The sequence below is a fragment of the Plectropomus leopardus genome, chromosome 10, assembly GCF_008729295.1.
Source record: "Plectropomus leopardus isolate mb chromosome 10, YSFRI_Pleo_2.0, whole genome shotgun sequence".
Taxonomy (NCBI): domain Eukaryota; kingdom Metazoa; phylum Chordata; class Actinopteri; order Perciformes; family Serranidae; genus Plectropomus; species Plectropomus leopardus.
This window is the reverse complement of record NC_056472.1, coordinates 5,453,076-5,474,619: the sequence shown is the minus strand read 5'-3', so window position 1 is coordinate 5,474,619 and position 21,544 is coordinate 5,453,076. Positions and strand designations below refer to the sequence as shown.

Genomic DNA, 21,544 nt, shown 5'->3' with positions numbered 1-21,544 from the left:
TGAATTCTGAAGGTTATTTCTAACATTATAATAACATTATGCATTATTGTAAATGCATGGGAAAATGCTGTTTTCCAAGATATCGTAAACCCATTAAAAATAATAGTTATGATAATCATGATACAGCTCACACTAAAAAAATATTACATCAGAAATTCATGCAGCTGATTACCAATGTGTGTATATATGTAAGTTGCATAGCATGACAAAAAAAAAAAGAATTATAGTATAGCATGTTGAAAAAAAAGTCATAGTAGAGCATGTCAAAAAAGTCATAGTCAAGCCTTTCCAAAAAAGCAGTAGTATAGCATGTCAGGAAAAAAAATGTTGTATAGCATTGCATAAAAAAATCATAGCATGTTAAAGTAGTCATAGTATAGCATATCGAAAAAAGTCATAGTCTAGCATATTGAAAAATGTAATAGTAAAGCACATATAAGTCATATTATAAGCATGGCCAATCAAACATGTCATGGAATAGTATTTTCTTTTAACTGAAAGAAGGTATAGCACAGCATGTCAAAAAATGAGAAAAAAAGTCATATTATGGGTTGTCATAAAAGACTTAGTAGTTGAAAAAAAGGCCATCTTATGGAATGTTGAAAAAAATGAAAAAACATTTTCTTGTAAAAATCTTCAGAACTGACTTAAGATGAAGTAGAATCCTGATACACAAAGCAAAGGCTTAAACTTTAAAATTCCCACTTAGTGCAACAGAATATTGAAAAGGACCATCAGACAAAAAGAAAAACATCATATTAATTTTGATTTGTACTGCTTTTTAATGTGTTTTTTTCTTCCATCAGAAATAGTAAAGGCCATACAATGTAGCAAACCCAAAAATGACAAAGCTCTATACAGGCATAGTAGCTCATTCACACACATTCTACAGTCCAGACTGATCTGTCAAAGTGGGCTGAGGCCACTGGAGTTTCCATCTTGGCAAACAAATGGCGAACATTCAGTATGAAGTCGAGGACGTCCTCTTTTCTCAACAAGCATTTTGTAGGCAAAAATATAAATTCTTCTGTCTTGTAAGCCAAGTCAAGACACATTCGTCACGTGATAACTATCTATGGGCATCGTTCTAGGGCTGGCTTGAGTAAGACTTGAGAATACTGTGTACAGACTACAGTCAGCAGCGTTAAGGTAACGACTTGAGCATGCAGGCTCTTGCTAATAAATAATGGAACATTCTAGTCAGATATAAAAGCCCTGTAAGTGCTGTATTTTCTTATCTTATTTGTGAAGAAGTACATTTAAGTCAGAATGTAGGCTGCCTAGCTAACCCTTACTTAATTAGTTTATATCATGCTGCCAACTGATCCTAGAGCATCAGGCATAAAGGAGGGAGTCATAATCTACTCAATCCTTCAATGGGATTTTAAAATGAAAAACTCATTTGCTAAGAAAATTAGCATGTGAAACAACATTAAAATTCATTTTCTCAGTGATCAAATTAAACATTTCCCCTTTGACGTGCCATAATCACAGCTAAAACACTGTTAGAATAAAAGTCGTTCCTTTTGTAATGATCTTTCGTCACCTCATGAGGGCAGCAGCCACTGACTGAACTGACTAGTTTTCCATGACCGAGCTCCAGAGCCACGTCGAGGTGCTGTGGAACTACAGGAACTACCAAGTCTGCCTCCACACCAGCAGTTCTGACATGAAATGGGTGTGATGATGTCCACATCTTCTCTTTTGAAAAATAGAAACACACTGATAATACTTTAACATTTAAGTGCTAAACTTGGACACTGTATCTTCTAGGCAGGTTTAAATTAATATAACAAATGTGTTGGCTTCACTTTAGGAAAACTCCAATTTGGACATTAGTAACAGCAATCTTTCATACAAAATATTTTCCCTCCTCTTAACAAAAAAAAAGCCTCCCCAAGAAAACAAGAATGTTAACAAAAGGCAGTAATGCTTTGAAAAAAACAACAAAAAAAAAACATTCAAAAACAACAGTTTGAAATGCACACACTTTACACCTTTATATATGTCAATGCACTTTAGCCAAAATAAAAAGCAATCTTATCGCTTTCAGTAATCTTGATGTATACTTTATAATACAAGATAACATAGAGCAACAAAGCAAAAAAAATAAATATCTTAAGTCACTGTTTGGAAGTTTTTATATATATCTATATATGTATATTTATATGAATAGCTTACTTTTGGGTAGGGTGTGAGTGTTAACAGTTTTGGCCGGCTGACGCAAAGAGCTTCTTTCTATCGACGGAAACTTTGGACACAGAAGAGCAGTGTAGCAGGACGACACTTTTCTACAAGAATCGTCCTCACAAAACAAGTTAAGGCCCTTAAAATGAATGAAATAGTGTGGCTATGTGCTGCGCAGACTGAACAGAGAACAATGGCAGATGTGGACCTTATCCTCCTTAAGAGACTTTGTGAATGCAATTTCAGTGAGTCTGATATACCTCCTTTCCATCAAAATTAGCCTGTGAAAGCTTTTTACTTTCATTATGGGTAAACCTGCTAAAACAAGGTTTCGGCTCTTTTCCCATTGCGAGTAGACCAGAGCTGTGCACAAGGCTCTGCAGCAGACTAGTATGGCTTTCTGTGTGTGAAGGGGTTGTTTTAGTGTTTCACGGACAGGCCACAAAACAGCTTAGTACGCGGTACTTCTATGTAAATATCACTTACTTCCTCAGTCTCTCTTTCAAACTCAGTGCTGACTAATTTGGATCGGCGTTTGAGCACTGCTTGGGCGGAGACGGACGGTATTATGTGTTAGCACTTCATTTCTTCTTGCAGGTTAAGGGGCTAAAATATGCATGTTCACCCTGCCATTGTGTTTCTATCAGTATCAATCATACTCGTGACCACTGCAGAGTCATTTGATGCAAGTGTGAATGCCGATTGTAAGCTTTACCATTACATTAAAAGGCCTGATGTTGAATTGTAAAATCTGACAAGTTGATCTTTCTTAAAAAATGATCTTGGAAACTGGTTGCCTTAAAAAAATAAACTAAATATAGGAATTAATCTTAATTAGTGTTTACTTAATATCTAATTGTTAAGTTTATGAAAAATTTAGCTGTATTTCCTGAATTTTGTAAAGTTGTTGCAACTTAAAAATGACAATTGAAATTACCTTGCTCTTTCTAAGTGTAAGCAACTTAAGTAAATAAAGTTAGTTTGACTAAACTTGATCATGACAAAGAGATTGTTGCCAATGATGAAGTTTGGAGATTTGCAATTTTTGTTCTGTTAGCATGTTTAAGAATATACAAATATGACTAACTAGTTTGCAACCAGCAGACATATAAAAGTAAACCTGGTTTACTGAATTTGCTAAATCTCGGAAAGATTGATTTAATTAAATTTACCATATTTAAGCTGCAACAACTTCACACAATTGACTAAATACGACAAAAAATTTAGTAAACTTTGCAATTACATTAATGTCAACACAAATTAAGATTAATAGTTATAATTACTTACATTTTTTAAATCACTTTCTGAGACTTTTTTTGTTGTTGAGTGAAATCAACTTGTCAGATTTGACAGTATAGGGGGTGTTAGTGGCATTTTTATACAGTGGAAAAGGGGTTTTGCTGATGCTTTTGTGTGGTCACCTTGATACCGTAAATACACATGAAAACTGTTGTATATCCTCAGACTCTAGCTGCACTTGAGAGGACTAACACCTGCAGCATCTTTAGCGACACTACTACATCAAACAGGGAAGGACCGATGGCATTTTGGAGAACAACCTTATGTCCAAGTTTGGCTATTTGCATATTTAAGACAGCCTGAAAGAGTTTATGTTCTTCTTTTTCTTAAAAAGCTCTGCATTACAAAAGAAAGTCAGGCACCAAATGTCATCTATAACAGTCCTACTCATAAAGCAATCTAGAATATTTACAAAGACCTCACCATCTGCAACAAAGTCCGGAAACTCTGTTTGCAAAATGGCAACGTTGCAGAGTTGACCTACAGTATCAGTACATACAGAAAGAAACAGTTCAGTATTTTTTGATTAAGCAGCCATATTTGTTTTACAAAAGAATACTCCGACCCTCCGACAGTGGCACACTATACACGCCCTGACTACTTTTTTAAAATCTTTGGTTGACCAGTCAAAAGCCTGATAGATTTACAATCCACTTTTACATCGCACAACTTGACTTCTTCTTTTAAAAAAAAAATTACAAAATGAAACAATTGCTTAAAAAATAACATTTGCACACACAACGTCATTCCCTCTTCCTGTTCATGCGTTACCCTGCCAGGGAGATCCAAATCACCTCCCGTCCTATTGTCACACACAGCCACGCCCCCATCCTGCACTTCCTCTGGTCCATTCTAGAGTCCGTCCAAGAAGAAAAGCACATGCATGCGAGCCGCACACACGCGCACAATTACACCACACACTCTGTCTCGCTTCTCTTTCATACACAGACACACACGCAAAATGTAAAAGAGCAGGAAAATAAAAAATAAGGTGACGCGTAAAACCAAATGCTAAATTGTCCAAAACAGAAAGGAAGTGTCTGTGGTTAAAAAGAAAGAAAATAACCAAAGGCATTTTTAAAAAAGCGCCAGGGTTTGCTGACGGCTCTCATCGTTTCTGCGAGGATATCATCTTGGAGACAAAGTTGACAATGGCGCTGGCAGGCTGGTCAGGGTCCATCTCAGCAAAGAGGTGGCTGACGTTGTCCGTTGTGCTTCCCTGCTTACGCGCCACGAACCCAAACAGCCTGAATAACAAAGTTAGACATTCATTTTTCAAAGCTGCCAAGTTTATACATTGGACTGTGTCTACTGTGGAATCAAAATCAATAGACAAGCTCAAAAAAGTGAGATTAAGACTCACAGTACTTTATATTCAAGTTAAATGGTCTGCTATTATCATTTTTCATGTATTTGAAATCTGTTAAAATTGCATCTGTTTGTAAAACAATAAGGAACTCCTGATAACATCGGCACTTCACTGGTATCAGCAGATAATGGCTTTAAAATGAAATATCAGCAATGGCTTGAACTGAACATTTGTGCTGAAATGATAAGTGGTAAGATGACACTTAACTTTGTAACTTTAATTAGTTGAAATAGGTCAAATTTGCCTGGAACTTTTGGGTACAGATGTTACTTATTTAACAACAGATGACATATGAGCTAATGTTACGAAGCTTAAGTTGGCCATAAAATTAGCAGCTATTAGCTAATTTAAGCTAAAGTTAAAGTTACCTCGCAAAGTTTGCTGCAAGGTGACGTTATACACGATGTCACCGACATAAAGTATGAGGTTATATGTATCTGTGACTTTGCAGCAGATTTTGCTAACAATATGTTGCCTTACCTCAAAACAAATGTAGACACCCTTGTTTATCTTCTTTACACTGAGCTGACTGTGTCTTAATCCAAAGGAGACACTTTGCTCTGTCTATGTGAGCTTTAGGGAATGGGATAAAATACACTCCATCCTCTAGCCTCTCAGGATACCTCATGTCAGTGTTGCATTTACTCCATGCACATCATTTGACCAAGTTATAACTGCATAAGTTTGAATAAAATAGCAGAAAAATCTAAATTTTTGATACTTTTCAGGATGTCCAAGTACATTGTGTAGATACATGAAATGTGATTGGCTTGTGGCGTTCGAGGGCGATGCTTAGTGATAGGGGGCAGGTTCCCTGTGCTGTTCCCTTAATATACTTGGCTGCTCATACACACACACATACACACACTGGCTGTGTGTGTCCAGTTGACACTGATTGACAGTAGTCAGTCCATGATGAAACATCAGGTGAAGTCGCTTTTTAAGTTGCATGAGACCAAAAAGGCACAGCGATTCTGCTTACCTACATTCTAGCTGTACAAAACCTCGATGCGATGCTTAAGTTTCTGTTTCATTGTTTCTGTACAAATATGAGATGGACAGTAGCACTGTCATCAAAAGATGTTGACTTACTTGGCTGTGCCTCCCTCAGGTTTGTTCCACCTGTAAAGATTTGAAGGAAGTTCGTGTCATTATTTTGAGACATACTAATGAATTGTGGACTTTGTGATATATTTTGAAATTTCCTAAGAAGCATCACAGGAGTTAACAACAGAACCCATACAGTCAATAACAACAGAAATTATGATAAAAATACTAGTAATTTAGCATCTGAGCAGTCTTCAACAAACCACTAATGGCATTTTAAGAAATCAATTACATTTCTCCATACTCACTTCCTGTCCTGAGGGTCAGTGTCGCAGAACGTGACAGTGTTGGTAGGATAGTGGCGTCGGAAGAAAAGCCTATAAAAGCAGCAAAGTAGAGATTACAGAAACACCAAAATACAGTTTAAACATGGTGAAACTGTGCAGTGTGTGGATGACCACATGATTACAGCAAGCCTGAATACGTTTGGATCTGGAGGTGACAATCCTGTCACAACAATCATGTTTGGCCTGATTTTGTGAACCCAACTAGCAGTGAACGTTCCCACAACATTGGCTAAAGTTACCTCCAAGTTGCAATAATGTTTTAAAGAAAATATTTTTATCTAATGTTCAAAAATGGCTTTAGGGATGTTTATCATTTCAAATAATGTCCCTATGAGGTTAAACTCTGACTAAGATGCAACGTTTTGACTACATCATTCTGAGGATGTTTTGGTGATGTTGAGAGGTGACTGATCATAGAATGTTCTTTTATAAAACATTCCTACAATATAACGTGAGAACAACGGAAGAACGTTTTCAAAGCAATATTCAGAAGATGTTATTGAGGTGTGAGATTTTTAAATTGAAAAAGTAATGTAACAAAGAGAATGTTACTCTAACTTTAAGAAGAACATTCTGAGAACTAAAAGAAAACTTGCCACTGAAAACATTACTAAAGCACTAGAACCAAAAATTGCCAGCTGGAAAGTGGCTCATGTTGAGACAAAGTCTCCCCACGTCATGTAAATGTTTACATTGAGGCTTCGCGCAAACATTTCAAATGGTTGTTGAACAGTGGACAGGCGGTATCAGGACTTACTTCCTCTGGTTGTCGGTCAGCGTGATGCCTTGTGAAGACACCTTGAAGTGCACAATGGTGGCAGTAGCTGGAGAAGTGGCAGCCAGTGTCTCAGATATGGCCTTAGCAACAGCCTGAGGGCCCGTCAGGGACTCCATCTCCACTGAGTTGATGTAGAGCACATTGCATGCTGGGAAGAGAGCAGAAGTCCTAATCAGACAACTAAAATTTCAAACAATGGACACAATGAAACTGCCAGTCTCTGAGGACAAAACTATTAAAAAAATGCATTTATTCCAAAAACAAATCCTGCCTGCTTTGACCTGTTTCATGCAAACGTATTGATTCCCTCTCACTAGAGAACATGCTGATAGGAATAAAGCTGCGCTCAAACTGTTTTAAGAACAAATCCATTCAAATCATTCCACATGAAACATACTGCTAGTTAGGGACAAGAAGCGGGACACTAATGTTAACAGATGAAATCTAAGATTATTTCAAGGAATTCTGTTACACAGGTCCATTAATTATATCTCTTTATATGTGCAGGTTAAACAAACGCAGACAAACAACAAACATAAAGGATGCACATTCCAGATGTAGGTTTCCAAATAAAAGTGCACAGGGTTTACCATGGGAATCAGCAGGGGCCCTCTGCACTGGGATAACAAGGACGTCATGTTGTCAGAATAAGTAAATCCGATGACTCAGGACACATTAATAACATGGACAATAATGTCCCAGAATCTCAGAACTGAGTTGGCTGTATTTGAGTGTTAAAAACTGAGAGCGTCACATAACAGGACTGCTTTTAACAAAGATTGTGACTGGAAGTGAGTTTGTTTTACCTGCTCCTTGTTTCAGCCTCTCAGCCAGTGGATTTGGTGCAGAGACTTCTGGTCCTTCTTCGAGGAGATCTACATTAAAAACACAAAAGAGAGCACTTTACTAATTTTGGCAAAGAGTTTAGTTTTTATTTAGTCACACTGAGGGCTCCTGCAGTATGATTTTAAACATTCTGCTCATCGTTTGGTAGCGCACATTTTGAGTCACTATATCTCAATAAAAAAAGCATTTAACTTGCTCTGACTGAGTCATCTCAACCACTCAGTTAAGGTTTGTTATGCAAAAAAGAAAATCCACTAGATTCCGCTGTCTTTTCAGTTTGCCTCCTACAGGAATTTAGTAAAAACAAAAAAAAAATGAAAAAATAAATAAATAAATCACACCAGAGACGTGGGCTCTGTGTGGTGGATTTTCAAATCAATATAATAATAATAATAATTATTATTATTACATGGTTTGTAATTTTGATTTTTTTTTTTTTTTTTTTTTGGTGTTTGGTAGATTCTTATCTTAAATATGGAGTCTGTTAAAAAATAAATAAATAAATATAATAAAAAGAGATTTTTGCTAATATTGCCACAAGGAAATTGTAAAAAAATGCAAAGAAAAAAATCATGTTTTGTTTCTTTTAAATTTTTAGTGTTGACATTAAAACACTAGAATGAAATTTAATTTGAAAATTTAATTTGTATTAAACTTGTTTAATACTTGTTTTAGTTTCAATACAGCTTGTGACTGTAGAAATTATGCTAACATACTGTGATCAAAACTCACTAAAAAAATGAAGAATCCCTTCAAAATACATAAGGAACACAGTTTGGATCCACAGACCTGTGGCAGGGATAAGTAGTTTGCAGGGTAGGGCCAGTGGCGTGATGGCATGTTGGTACACCAAGGCAGACAGACAGCCTGTCAAACACACACAGGACACAGTCAGAAACAGCACTGGAGCCAAAAAATGCTTCATATCTTTTTTTCATATTTGCAGAAACACTTCTCATGCAATGTAAAGAGACTTAGACTGTAAAATTGACGCACTTCCCCTTTTAAAATTTCCAAGTGACTAAAAAAAACACTTCACACACACTTCTTCCTTTTTAGGTTGGACAGATTTCAATAACATGGGGAAGAAAGCAACAACCAACCTCACAAAACATGGCCCAAAAATGAGCAAAACAACTAGATAAAAAGTTACAAGAAAATTACCTGAAAGTAACTGGAAAAAAAAGTATAAACAAAAACAAACAAGAAAATGACCTAAAAAAATGAAGTAAAAAAAGTATTTTATATTTAATTATATATTTCTATAACATAATTTTAAATCTAAAATTATGATAAATACAAATATAGATTTCTGGACATTTTCTCTTTTTTTTGAATAGTTTTCTAATAATCCTCCTCTCTTTTTTTTTTTTTAAAAACTCATTGTGGGTTGATTTTCTAGTCACCTTTTAATAATTTCTTGCAATATGTGGGACACTGGTTGCAAAGTTGGTCATTGCTTTTTTCCCCCCATGTTTTTGAAAGAAATCACAACAACTTGCTGAGGTTTCAAAAAGGTCAAATAGCTTGTGAACGGCATCTTAGTGCGTGCACGCAAACACACACACGTCATACGGCATTAAAGTGTAATTAGTAGGGAGAACACAAGTTAGATCACTGCAGTCAATACTATAATTACTGAGGATTACATGTTAGAGAACTGGGAAAGGACAGCAGATCTGTGACACACAGCGAGGAGTGTTTGACTTCTCCAAACTCTTTACGGCTTGCTGTCAGCGTGCACGTGAGTGTGTGTTCAGGCTCTCACTGACCAAAGTAAGGCTCGTTGGGACAACCCTTCAGCTTCACTCCTTTAGGGCTGCTCTCAATCAGAAAGTGCCTCACCAGCTCGTTGGTGATGTCACCTGCAGCTAAAGACACGGTCACACACAGCTGATTAGCACAGAGACATCACCTCATATCTTTGGTATTAAGATATTAGCTTTAATTCTGTCCCCACCCTGAGTGAAGAACAAAACATGGTGAAAGAAGAGCACTCGAGTAAACAGTTACTCATTCATGTGCAGCAGCATCCTGTCTCCTACCTTTCTTGTTCTGATGCACTGAGGGTGGAGGAGAGGCCACCTTCATGGCCAAGCCGTACGCCCCCCTGAACGAGTGACTGTCCCGGATAACAAAGGCTCCGGGCTCCCTCTCTCTCAGCAGACTGATAGCTGTAACAAAGCAGACATTCAGTTATTACAGGTTATCATTCAGAGCAAAGGAGTGCTGGCGACAGGGAAATCTTGATTGGCCACTTCACGTGCCACCCCCGACTGATTGGCTATCTGCTCAGTCAGTTTAAAGTGTTTGACGAGTAAACTGAAGTTTCATTTATAGTTGCAATTCAGTCTTAAACCTGAGAGGCAGCAATGTGCCACAGTAGTGTCTAAGCCGGACTAATTTTACACACAAATAAAGTGATACAACTGTTTGCATGTTTGTTCAGACAGGCTTTTTTTATTCTAATTTTTCGACACTTTTAATTTTGTTATTGTACTATTTACTTTCGCGGGAACATTTTTTTAAATAAAGTATAGAAGTGTTATTTTACATAGGTCTCAATGGGACTTACCTGATTAAATAAAGGTTTATATAAATATTTGTGTGGGGTCGCTGTGTTGTGTTGTGATTGGTAGGACTAAATTATAAACAGAAATGTAAAAAGGTTTTCAACCTATCACTCGTACTTCAACAATCATCATTTAATATTCAATAAATTGAGTTGAAATGAGTGGAGCTGGAGTTGAGTTCTGCTTCCTCTGTGGTTATCTTTGCCGGCTCGAGTTCAGCAGGCACTGAGGCTAAAACCTGACAGAAACTCGACAGTAGATAGGAATATCGGATACAAAAATGGTAAATTAAAGCTATGCCGACACATGTGCTCGCAGCAGCACTCGTAATTTATTCCACCCGTGCAAAAGTGCCCCACTTGGGCCACCCTAATAAGAAAAGTATGGACACGCCAACGGTTGGCAATTGAAATAGAGGGAAAAATAAAAAGGTTATTTTGTCAGGTGGTAGTAAATGTACAGAACAGGTGTCAATGTGTCCATGAACAAGCACTCCAGCTCCTCAAACCCAAGTTCATGTGTCTTGATTTGCAGTGTGGGGACAATGAAAAGCCTGTCATACTATACTGATTAAATTTGGGAAACATGCTTTGGAAGTAAGGGAAAGTCAGCTCTTTAAGGGTTGAGGTAAAGGAAAAAGGTAGTAAAAAGTTAAAAGAACGACAAAGAGCAAAGGTGTGAGCCAAGTCCCAACCCTTTGTTTAAAAAAAAATCTGTCAGTCTGTATTTCATTAAAACTACAACCTCTAACATGACACTTTGTGTAAGACACATCATTGTTCAGGGAGAGGCGCTTCAGATCAATTACTTCACTATTAAGTTCAACAGCTCCGCCTGTCCACATGTGATAGTTTAAGGAAGGAAGATGGATGAGATGAGCAACACATGCAGATGTTCCCTAATTCTTCACATGTGGTGCGGCTTTTCTTCTGGGAGTGCGTGGCACTAAGTATAAACTGTGTGTGTGTGTTTGTGTGTGTGTGTGTGTGTGTGATGTCATTGCTGTTGAACATGTGCTTGTATTTAACGTGATACAATCCAATACTGGCCATGAGCAAATGCAGATGGAACGGCCACTGATCTCACAACCAAACACACACACACACACACACACACACAGACACACACAGACACACACACACACACACACGCACGCACGCAAACACAGATTTGTACATACCTGTATGTGCATGTGTGTATTCTCATGAAAACTGATGTTGTTGCTTGTTTGTGTGAAATTTAAAATCATGCCTTTAAGTTTGACGAAAGCATTAAAGTTCAATTTCCCCAACCAAAAGTTCCAACACCCACTTGAATAAATATTTAATTAACCCATTGAAACCTGGGACGTAGTGTGGGCTCCTTCAGTTAACTCTTAAAAATAGACTGGATAAATTCAGGTCAAGGATATTTTGTATAATGTTACAGCTGATTTGTCATTATTTGTGCAATTTTATGTAATTATTGTGTGTATATCACAATATTGCTTTGCTGTATGGTTTGTTTGTGGTAATTGGTGAGTCTGGTGCGGAGGATTTATGTCCCACACTAGAAAAAAATTGAATTTAATTTAATTAAGCGTGAGCAAATTGGCTGAATTTCTTCCAAGAACATGGGAAGAAAACAATGAGCAACAAGAAATGACCAAAAAAACTAGCAAGAAATTAGTAAAACGTATTAGATTACCTAACATTTAAAACGAAAAAAAGACCTGGAAAAAAAATATAGAAAAAAAAGACCTTAAAAATATATAATTATTCTTTAACATGATTTTAAATAAGTTATCCTGATAAATATAATTATAAATATAGTTTTTTCCAAGCCTTTTTTGCTAAATCGACCAATTTCATACAAATTGTGAATTGTAAAAATTGGGAAACATTTCTAACCAAAAGACTCGTTGCCCTTTTTTTCTCCATATTTTTTTAATAAAGGTCACTTCAGGGAACAGTCTTTCTGCGTCTTACCTTGCTCCCTGGAAATTTCTGGCTTGTACCAGAACTTGGACGTGTCTTGGACAAACTTGACATTCAGTCTGCTCTCAGGACTTCCATCTGCAACAAAAAACAACAGAATGTCACAGAAAGGGAGAGAGAGGAACAAACAGAGAAAAACATCCGATTTTAACCCTTAGGAAGTGTTTGGCACATTTTACGTGCATTTCATTCTTCATTTTTTGATAATGTTGGCTATGGTCATGCATATGGCATACACTTTGTCAACATAGTGTATCTTGGATTTTCCAGCTCATCTCCTACAATAAGTCTAAAACACACAGTGTAAACAAAATTGTTACATTCATACTGTTAATTGCAAAAAATGCACCATTGTAACCCATTCAAACTGCAATTTTTCATCCCACAGCCATCAAAGCTTAAAAGCATGCACTGCATTATTTCTGGGTGTCATTCTGGGCTTTTACCTTGGAATTTGTCATTTTTACTGTTCACCACCTGATGATGGCATTTTTTCTATATTTTGCAAATGGGGAAAATACATGCTATTTCCACTCGGTGCTCTGTCACAATCAATATTGCACTGATATATCCCAGGCTGTGATAATAATAAAAAAATATCTACTAAATCTACTTTGTATGTAGTATATTGAAAATAATTCATTTTTTTGTGTTTTTTTTCCATCTAAAAACATAGCGGCATCATTATAAAAACCTGGCATTTAAAGGGTTAAAATTCTGAAAATTAATGAATATTTGATATTTATGAGTGGGACTGATGCCGGTTAAAAAAATAAACTCAATGAAAGTAGAAAACATATTAATGTATAATATTTTTCAGAAAGCTTGATTTTGAAAAGTGCATTTTGTGCACAGAGCGATACAAGTGTGTGTGATATTAAAGGGTTAATGTCCCTCCAGGTTAATGTGTGTGCTCACCGGGCATATTGAACCTGGAGAAGTCAGAGAGGGTGTGAAAGTAGCTGGGAGTGCCTCCTCCTCCACTCATCGGGGACATTATCTTTCCATTGAGGGTGCCATAGGACAGTGCTCCGTTTGGTCTGTCACCACTCGACATGCGCCTCTTCTCTGGCAGCTGGGGCTGGAAACCTGGAGCTGGGCTGCCCTGCCGGAACCCTACACCCATCATCCCCCCATCTTGAAAGCCAGCAGGAGAGATGGGGAAGGACGGAGTGGGAGGTCCCTGGTAGCCTGAGGAGCTGCTCTGTCTTGACAGGTTCCCGTGTCTCTCATCTGGTGTTGTGTACCCGCTGTGCATGGGGTGGCGGTCCAGACTGGGGCTTCTCTGGGAAACCTGCGATACAGATGGGTGTCGGCCCAAAACTGGACTTCCTTGCGTGTTTGTGACACATGGCTGTCGGCTGAGCACCGGGCTGCTCTGCATGGGCTGACCCAGGGACGGCTGCCTGCTGAGGACTGGGCTCTGCTGTGACCCCTGTCCCAAAGAGGCCTGTCTGCTGAGGACTGGGCTGCTCTGAGCTCCCTGAGACGGACGACGACCAAGGATGGGACTGCCACCGAGACCCGCCACGTCAAAGCCATCAGCTGGAGATAACGGCTGGCCCCCGTCCTGATTAACACCAGAGCGCTGCTGGAGGAGGGGGTTGTATGTGGAGCCGAGGATGTTGGTCCGGTGCTGTGCGAGGGGACTGCCGTGTCTGAGCGTCGTCTGGGAGGGTTCTGAGGTGGGCGGGCTGGGATCTGAGGCCGCAGAACTCCCCAGGTGGGTGTTTGGGCCAAGGTAGGACAGTGTAGGAGTAGTAGTGCCAAGGTAGGAAGAGGTTGGAGAGCTGGAGTCTAGGTAGGAAGAAGTGGGTGTATTCAGGGCTTGATATGAGGGGGTGGGGGTGGGGTAGGTACTCTCTGTAGCCTGGGAGCGGAAGCCCGAATCAGTAGTGGGTTGGGACGGAGTGCTAATGCTGCTCTCTGGTAAGGGGTGATCCCTGTAGGAGAATCAAGAAAAGACAATCCTTTTTTAGTCGCACAACGGGGACAAATTTGCATTATTACAGTAGCAAAGGGATATCAAAGCAAGGTATGTACAAGATAAATAAAGTTTAGTAAGTAAATAGTATAAACAAGATGCAAAATTCAACGGTAAAAAAAATATTTACACTAATCGCCCCATTGTGATGAAATGCACGTTATGATAATAAAATTGGAAACATTTATTAATCAGCTAAAGTTTTACACACATTAAATATCATTCCATTATCCATCTTAGAACTGAAATATTCACACACTATTGCTAATTGTCTATTACTGTATTTCTTTACATTTATATTTTTACACTTTACATACCCTGCATATTATACATACTTTTATTTTTTAGAATTGTTACATACTGGTGCTAAGTGTAACTATATCTGTATTTCTACTTCTATTTTATATTTTCATATACTTGTGCTGGTACTTATTTTTACTTTATTTAATTCTCTATGCTGGCATCAGAGATACTGTAACAATCCACAATTTCCCCCCGCGATCAATAAAGTATTTCTGATTTCTGAAATTAGTCAGCACCAAGTTGGACAGAGAGGTAGAATAAGTAAAAGATATAAAAAAGAAGTAACCGCTTTCATTTTCACTGGCCGTGTACACAGCTCTGGTCTACTGGCAATGGGAAAGGAGTTGGTGGAAAACCAGTGTTAGGCTACCTAAAATAAGTCCCATCTATAAAAGTTATCATCAAATTAAGTGTATTATAATTTAAGAGTATTTTTACGGCTTTAACTTGTCATAAAACAGCAATTTCCAATGGAGAACTGCAGCTGTTAAACTGCTCTCCTAAAAGCCAGACTCCATTAGAAAAACATAACATAAATTACATAGCTAAATACAGGAGTTATGATTATTGGTATTTAAAAGGCTAAGTCACAAAGTGACAAAAACAAACTAACTGAATGAGGCAGTGGTAGATTAGCAGCTACTGTGTTACATTACTGCTTTTGTCAGTCGAGGCAAACTTTTTTCTTTAAACGCAATCACTCATTTCTGGACTAAAATCTGGCCTCGGACCAAAAACTGAAAAAGCATTATGTATTTGTCTCACCCCTGTGAGCTCTGGATGGGGCTGCTGCTGGACAAAGGAGGGTTCAGTGTGTGGGACGAAGGACTTGGACTTCTCTGCTGGACTGTAGTCTCCCCGGGTGGGCTGAGGCTCCGAGGGGATGCGGGCTGCTCTCCACCTGTCGCTGCAGACCTCGCCACAGACTCTACATAGCTTCTTGGTGCTGTGTGACAGAGAAAAAACGTTGTCTGTGAGCCACGAATTTACTTCACTTCGGCTTTTTTCTGTCTATATTTGTAGCATTGGAATTGTGTAGCAGTGATATTACGCCTAAAAAATGAAAGAAAACTGTGAAAACAGAGTGGCACAAGATGAAAATATTATGATGTGTATGCTGCCGTGACAGTGGCTGTGACTTTTCTAGACAATAAATGAAAACGGAAATGGATTTGCCACACATGATATGCAGGTGGACTACTGAGGTAGAGAAAAATGGGGAGGAGGAGACTAAAACGTCATATGTCGATGATGATCTGTGGCATTCTAGCAGCACTCTTACCTTCCTCACCCTCACTGCTCTCATCATCTGTGGAGCATCAGTGGAGATAATCCAGAGAAACAGAATAATGTAAAGGAACAGAGGTACAGCAAGGATGTTTTTTCTGTACTATACCAATATGATTTGGTGTGTGTGACAGGGACTGTCAAAAGAACACAGTTCATGAGGAGTATTATGAGTGGTTAAGGGTTCCCATTAAGCCCTCAGTCGCAGCACGAAGAGAGTGTATTTTGAAAAAAAAGTAAAGGTTGACAAGCTTGTTGTGTTGGTACACTGGCTGGTAAGGGTTTTAAAATAAATGACAGAGAGATACATTTGTGCCAATATTATTTGTGTGAACAGATCAATAATCAATGTGTAATTGTGTAATCTGTAACTATTAAAAAAAAAACGTCCATAAATACCAAAAAAGTAAATTAAAAATACATATTTTGCAAATCTAAAACTTATATGCAAACACACAAACATGGAAATGGATCTGTCTCATTATAATTTGTGTTAACACGTCGACAATCTCTGTGTAAATGCGTGATATGGAAATGCTATAAAACAACTTCTACAAATTCAATAAGAGATTTGTAAATTCACAAAGATAATTTGCAAATATAAAACAGATCTGAAAATACACACACACACACACAGACAAATAAAGACAATTCACAATCATCTTTTCGAAAGTTATTGGTGTTTCCAAGTCATGAACAAATCTTTTTTGTTTATGTGTGTGTGTGTGTTTTTTCAGATCTGTTATAAAACAACTTCTATTTTCAGGTCTGTTTTATATTTGCAAATTATCTTTTGGGAATCGGTTATATATATATATATATATATATATATATATATATATATATATATATATATATATATATATATATATATATATTTAGAGATATTTATTTTTATTTGTGGAATTTGTTTATTTGCCCATCCGTTTGACTGAACAAATCTTTTTGGTGTATTCGTTGAAGTTTTTTATATATATATATATATATATATATATATATATATATATATTAACAGATTACACATTAAAACATGGATTGTCAATCTGTTTGCACATACAATACTGGGACAAATCTATATCCATAGCAACCCAACTGTCCAACCTGTCAAACACATACAAAAAAGAAATCCAAATAAAGTTTGTTTTTTTTTCCACAACATTTACTGATGTGCGAGCATTTTAACAACATTAGAAAACAAAACTACCAACCTGAGCCTGTTTGATTGAGGAGGATCTCTGCTGGGTTGTGGGGCTTCAAACCCAGAGCTGACAGTGGAGTCTTGGCAAGACCAGGAGGTGAGCGACCTGCAGAGAGGGACACCTATCACCACACAGCATCACACATCACTGACAGCCTGACAGCTGCTACCTGATGACACACTCTAACAATGATTTATTACTTTTTTAAGAAAAATGATGCCAATGTGTGTAAGACCAGCCAACATAAATTTGTACATAATATTCATTTAATTTCCATAAAGCTTGTGTAAAGTTGACCTTCAGTCTTGATAATTTTCTAATAATAACCAGGTGAACAGCTGTCAAGACAACACGGTATCAACACAGCTTAACACACAGGAGCAACATTTTCAGGGGTGCGCTCATGCTCTGATGGAGGGGCAAGACATGCATGTGACTAAACACCATGTGGCAGTAACACCACCTCACTCCACCAGCAGCAGAATAAGGTGTGTGTCAAACACAAGTCGACATCAAGGCAGAGCTGGGTCAAACTGAGTGAAGGGGACTTGGTTCCACAGGAACGGGTCATATTTGTGGAGCATTTAGATGCTTTATTTGTTTATGTTTAACATTTGTGAGATTAGCAAACTGATGCTTGTTTTGGTTACATTAGTAATGCCCAAATCCCGGTATTCATTTAAAATGTTGCCACAACGCTTCTGTCCATGAACGAACAGGCACTTTGACACAGTCTCTGCGACATTAAAGGGATAGTTCAGAATCTTCCAAACTAGTGTCGTATGAGGTACTCATCCATAGACAGTATAATACATATAGTAGATGGTGGTCAGTAAGCCCTTAGTTTGGAGAGGCAGGCTGAAGTCTGATCGGGAAGCTAAGCAATGCACTGCTGTGGATGGGGGCCAGCAATAAAATGCATTTTAGCTATTTAATTAAGACCCATATTAAAAAAATGAGTTTGAGCACAGGAGCTGCTAATTGACTGCTACCTCAATCATTTCTTTTTCATTTGTGTTATTACGTGACTTTGGCGATTAAAAGGATTAGTTAAGATTCACCGAAGTCACAGACTAACTAACTGCTCAAAGCAGCAGTAGACCAGCAGCTCCCATGTTCAGCGAGTTAAAATGACTGCTTTTCTCAATAGAGTCTGGTGGCTTTGAAGAGATCGAGGAGAGAGGAAATTAAGCCGTTAACGGCTTCCCCATCGGAACAGGCTGTCTAAAGAAAAGGTAAGGTTGGACTCCAGCTTGCTTCTCTAAACTAGGGGCATGCTGACTGTACGTAATACTCGGACTATGGATAAGTACCCCATACAACCCAACTTCAAAAACTCTGAACTATCCCTTTAACACCGGAGGGAAAGATGAGTAGTAAAGTATGTTACCATGAGAGCTCTAAGCTATATTACTACAATCATCCTAATTGTGATTTAGCCAAGGTAACTCTTTCCACTTTACGAATCCGTCTTGCACCTCTAGTCCTCCTTTTACAATGCCAACTACTCCCTTATTCCCCTCCAGCGCAAACACAAATAATATGGGGAAAAAAATAAAACCTCTGAAAACAAACACATATTGCAGGCACAAAAATCAAAGGGCAAGACATGACTAGCGGGGTAATTCAGACTGCTGGGGGAGGGCAGGCAGGGTGTTGGCTGTGGTGAAACAAGGCAGCAACAGGAACCCTAATACAGATGACAACAGCAACACAAGAGAGCAGCAGCAGCATGTCTTTGTGCTTTATGTGTTTGAATCTATGGATGAGTCTGTCTGTTGCTGCGTTTCAGAAGTAGTTCCACTTCTGTATTATGAAACAGCATTAATCACACAGAGGTCATTTGGTGGTCAGATGGAAAGTAATCGAGGGAGGAGTGGGGGAGTTCAATGGAACGTATCTGCTGACTAATGAAATGAAGCCTCTGTGTGTTCACTAAGGTTCATTTCAGAGCCCGACCAATATATCAGTCAGCCAATTTTATCTGCCGATATTGGCCAATCCCATATATATCTGTATCGGCTTATATGTTGTCTGATATACACAGTGTAAAAATGTTTATTTTTAACAAAACATGATACAGAAAAAAATGCTTAGAGTAATTTATAAGGATTAAATTCCCAATGAAGTTTATCACAAGTGTTTGATAACCACATATGAAGAATAACTGCATTGTAGAGATGTACAACATTGGAATTTTTGCTGATATCCGATAATGATCATCAATTATATTCTGTAGTGGATTTAACATCATATTATGTATACTCTTATCATGATGACCAGTAGATGGAGACATAAAATGCTTTTCAATGTATGTAATACCCATTCATTGTGCAAAACAAGACATATAAATCAACCTAGGGATGATGCTCTGAACATGTTGACTTTGCCTCTCTCTGTCAGTAACATATATATATATATATATGTTTGTATGTATGTATGTATAATATTGGAATGTAATCAGCATTTTGGCTGATTCTGACATTTTATTTTAAAGCCAATATTGACCGATACCAGTGACATGCAGATATTATCATGCATCCCTGTAGCACTGCATAAGCGTGTATATAAAAATATCGGCCAATATATTGATATCAGAGTTTGTGACTCCTACAATATCGGCCCCAAAAAATCCAGTATTGGTCGGGCTCTAGTTCATTTCATTTTTTCACTGTTAATTTATTAAAGTGAAGGTTATGCCCTGTTTTTGCACCACATGTTGCATCTGCTTTATCAGCTAAAGAAGTACTGAATATGTCTGAGTTGTGCATTGTTTCCATTGTTGCTGCTCTCGTGTGTCTCTCATGCCAAAGCAGTGCAGAACTGTGATAAGTGACGGCTAAAGCTCACTCGACAGAGGGGGAAGGGACAGGGATTTTGGGATCCGTTTGGCTGACGTTGTGGGACAGTGGAACTCCGGTAGAGAGACGTGCATCCTCCACTTACCAAAGAATCCAAATCAATTCTTTGTACTTGCAGCCTCGATGCCCCATATGTAACCGTGGGAGGTGTGTGTATGTGGGGCAGGCTGAGTGGGAAAGTGATTTGACACACTACTCAAGATGACGGTGTAATGGGAAGTAAAACTGGTGTGGCGTGCACTAATCAATTAGCCAACCATGCGACTTTTACGAGTTTTGCAAATAACTGCAAAACTGATCAGTTAACTGATGACAGTTAACTACAGTTTGTGATCAAGCTATAATCTTTGTTTCATAGGTGAATAAAAAACATCAACAGTGTTTTCTCACAAATACATATCTAATGCAACAATTTAATATCAATTTGTCATAGTGAATTCACCCATGATTCAACAATCTTTGTTTACCTCAGAGAATATGCATCACTGTGTACGCGATGTTCCCACTTTCAGGGGAAGCAGGGATGTTACGCCACAGAGCGGGTGTTAAAAATATGGTGTGAGTTTTTATGACTAACTTTTATGGGTGTGCCCTGCGGGAGATAGGCAAGAGGACTGGATGAGGTCATTGGTAGAGTTGGCCAACAACGTGTTACCTAATACATGACTCTGGGGTGAAGACGAAATGGGGAGATGAGTGTGTGTGTGTGTGTGTGTCTATTGGTCTGTATATATCTTTTCTATTTTCTTGGCTGGATAGAAGAGAAAGATGAGTATTACAGGTGACCAAATGGCAGGCCACACTTACATTTTGGAAATTAGGTACACCAAACTGTCTTTCTTTCCCTTTTTTTCCCTTATGCTGAGAGAACTGACCGATGACTGCAGACATTCTTGAGAGAAAAGAAGGATTCGGTCTTTACAAGTCGTGGCCACTCAGGCATTTTGATGAGCCAACACGAGGCCAGAAGGCTGCAGCGTCCCACTCGTGCACTGGAAATGCCGCACATTTACAATGTGAATAAAAATGAGATGAGGTAATAGCGGGGATATTTTTTCTCTGATCCGGATACGTGCTACCAAATGGAGTATATAAAACAGAAATTGGTGTAAGTAAATATAGAGTAAATTGAGTGACTTGCCAAGAGTTTCTATACATAATGGAACCTTTCACACCTTCCCAGAGCAAATTCAGTTTTACAACTACTAGGGATGTCAGCCTGACACCCATTAACTGGTAACTGACTGGTTCATTTTAAAGAAAAAAACGCAAAATTTGGAAACATAGTGGCCACTGCCCACCCTTCAGTCTGATGGACGATATACTGTATGTAACCAGTCAAAAATAATCTCAGCTGTTAACTGATAAACTGCTTAATGGTTAACTGTTGAAGTTACGCAACCTCATCACTAAAATAAGACACTTAATCTCCAGACAAGAATGAAACTTTTGTCCAATACAACCTAAATTACAATTTGACTTAAATTG

At 38.2% G+C, this 21,544-nt stretch overlaps 1 protein-coding gene across 9 annotated transcripts in view; it reads right to left on the bottom strand.

Moving 5' to 3' along the window:
* Positions 1-2,933: 2,933 nt before the first annotated feature.
* Positions 2,934-21,544, bottom strand: part of tns1b (tensin 1b) — a 188,047-nt gene continuing 169,436 nt past the window's right edge. For 7 of the 9 annotated variants that reach the window (XM_042494936.1, XM_042494935.1, XM_042494932.1 and 4 more), the window contains 13 exons: positions 17,205-17,300; positions 15,475-15,655; positions 13,341-14,365; positions 12,414-12,500; positions 9,919-10,047; positions 9,646-9,744; positions 8,663-8,740; positions 7,834-7,902; positions 7,618-7,644; positions 7,007-7,175; positions 6,211-6,279; positions 5,948-5,977; positions 2,934-4,733 (listed from right to left, as the gene is read on the bottom strand). In XM_042494936.1, the coding sequence (XP_042350870.1) occupies positions 4,595-4,733; positions 5,948-5,977; positions 6,211-6,279; positions 7,007-7,175; positions 7,618-7,644; positions 7,834-7,902; positions 8,663-8,740; positions 9,646-9,744; positions 9,919-10,047; positions 12,414-12,500; positions 13,341-14,365; positions 15,475-15,655; positions 17,205-17,300 (2,198 nt within the window). In that variant the 3' untranslated portion in view covers positions 2,934-4,594. The remainder of the gene's footprint in view (positions 4,734-5,947; positions 5,978-6,210; positions 6,280-7,006; positions 7,176-7,617; positions 7,645-7,833; positions 7,903-8,662; positions 8,741-9,645; positions 9,745-9,918; positions 10,048-12,413; positions 12,501-13,340; positions 14,366-15,474; positions 15,656-17,204; positions 17,301-21,544) is intronic. The other 2 variants (XM_042494934.1, XM_042494940.1) reach the window with 1 other exon arrangement.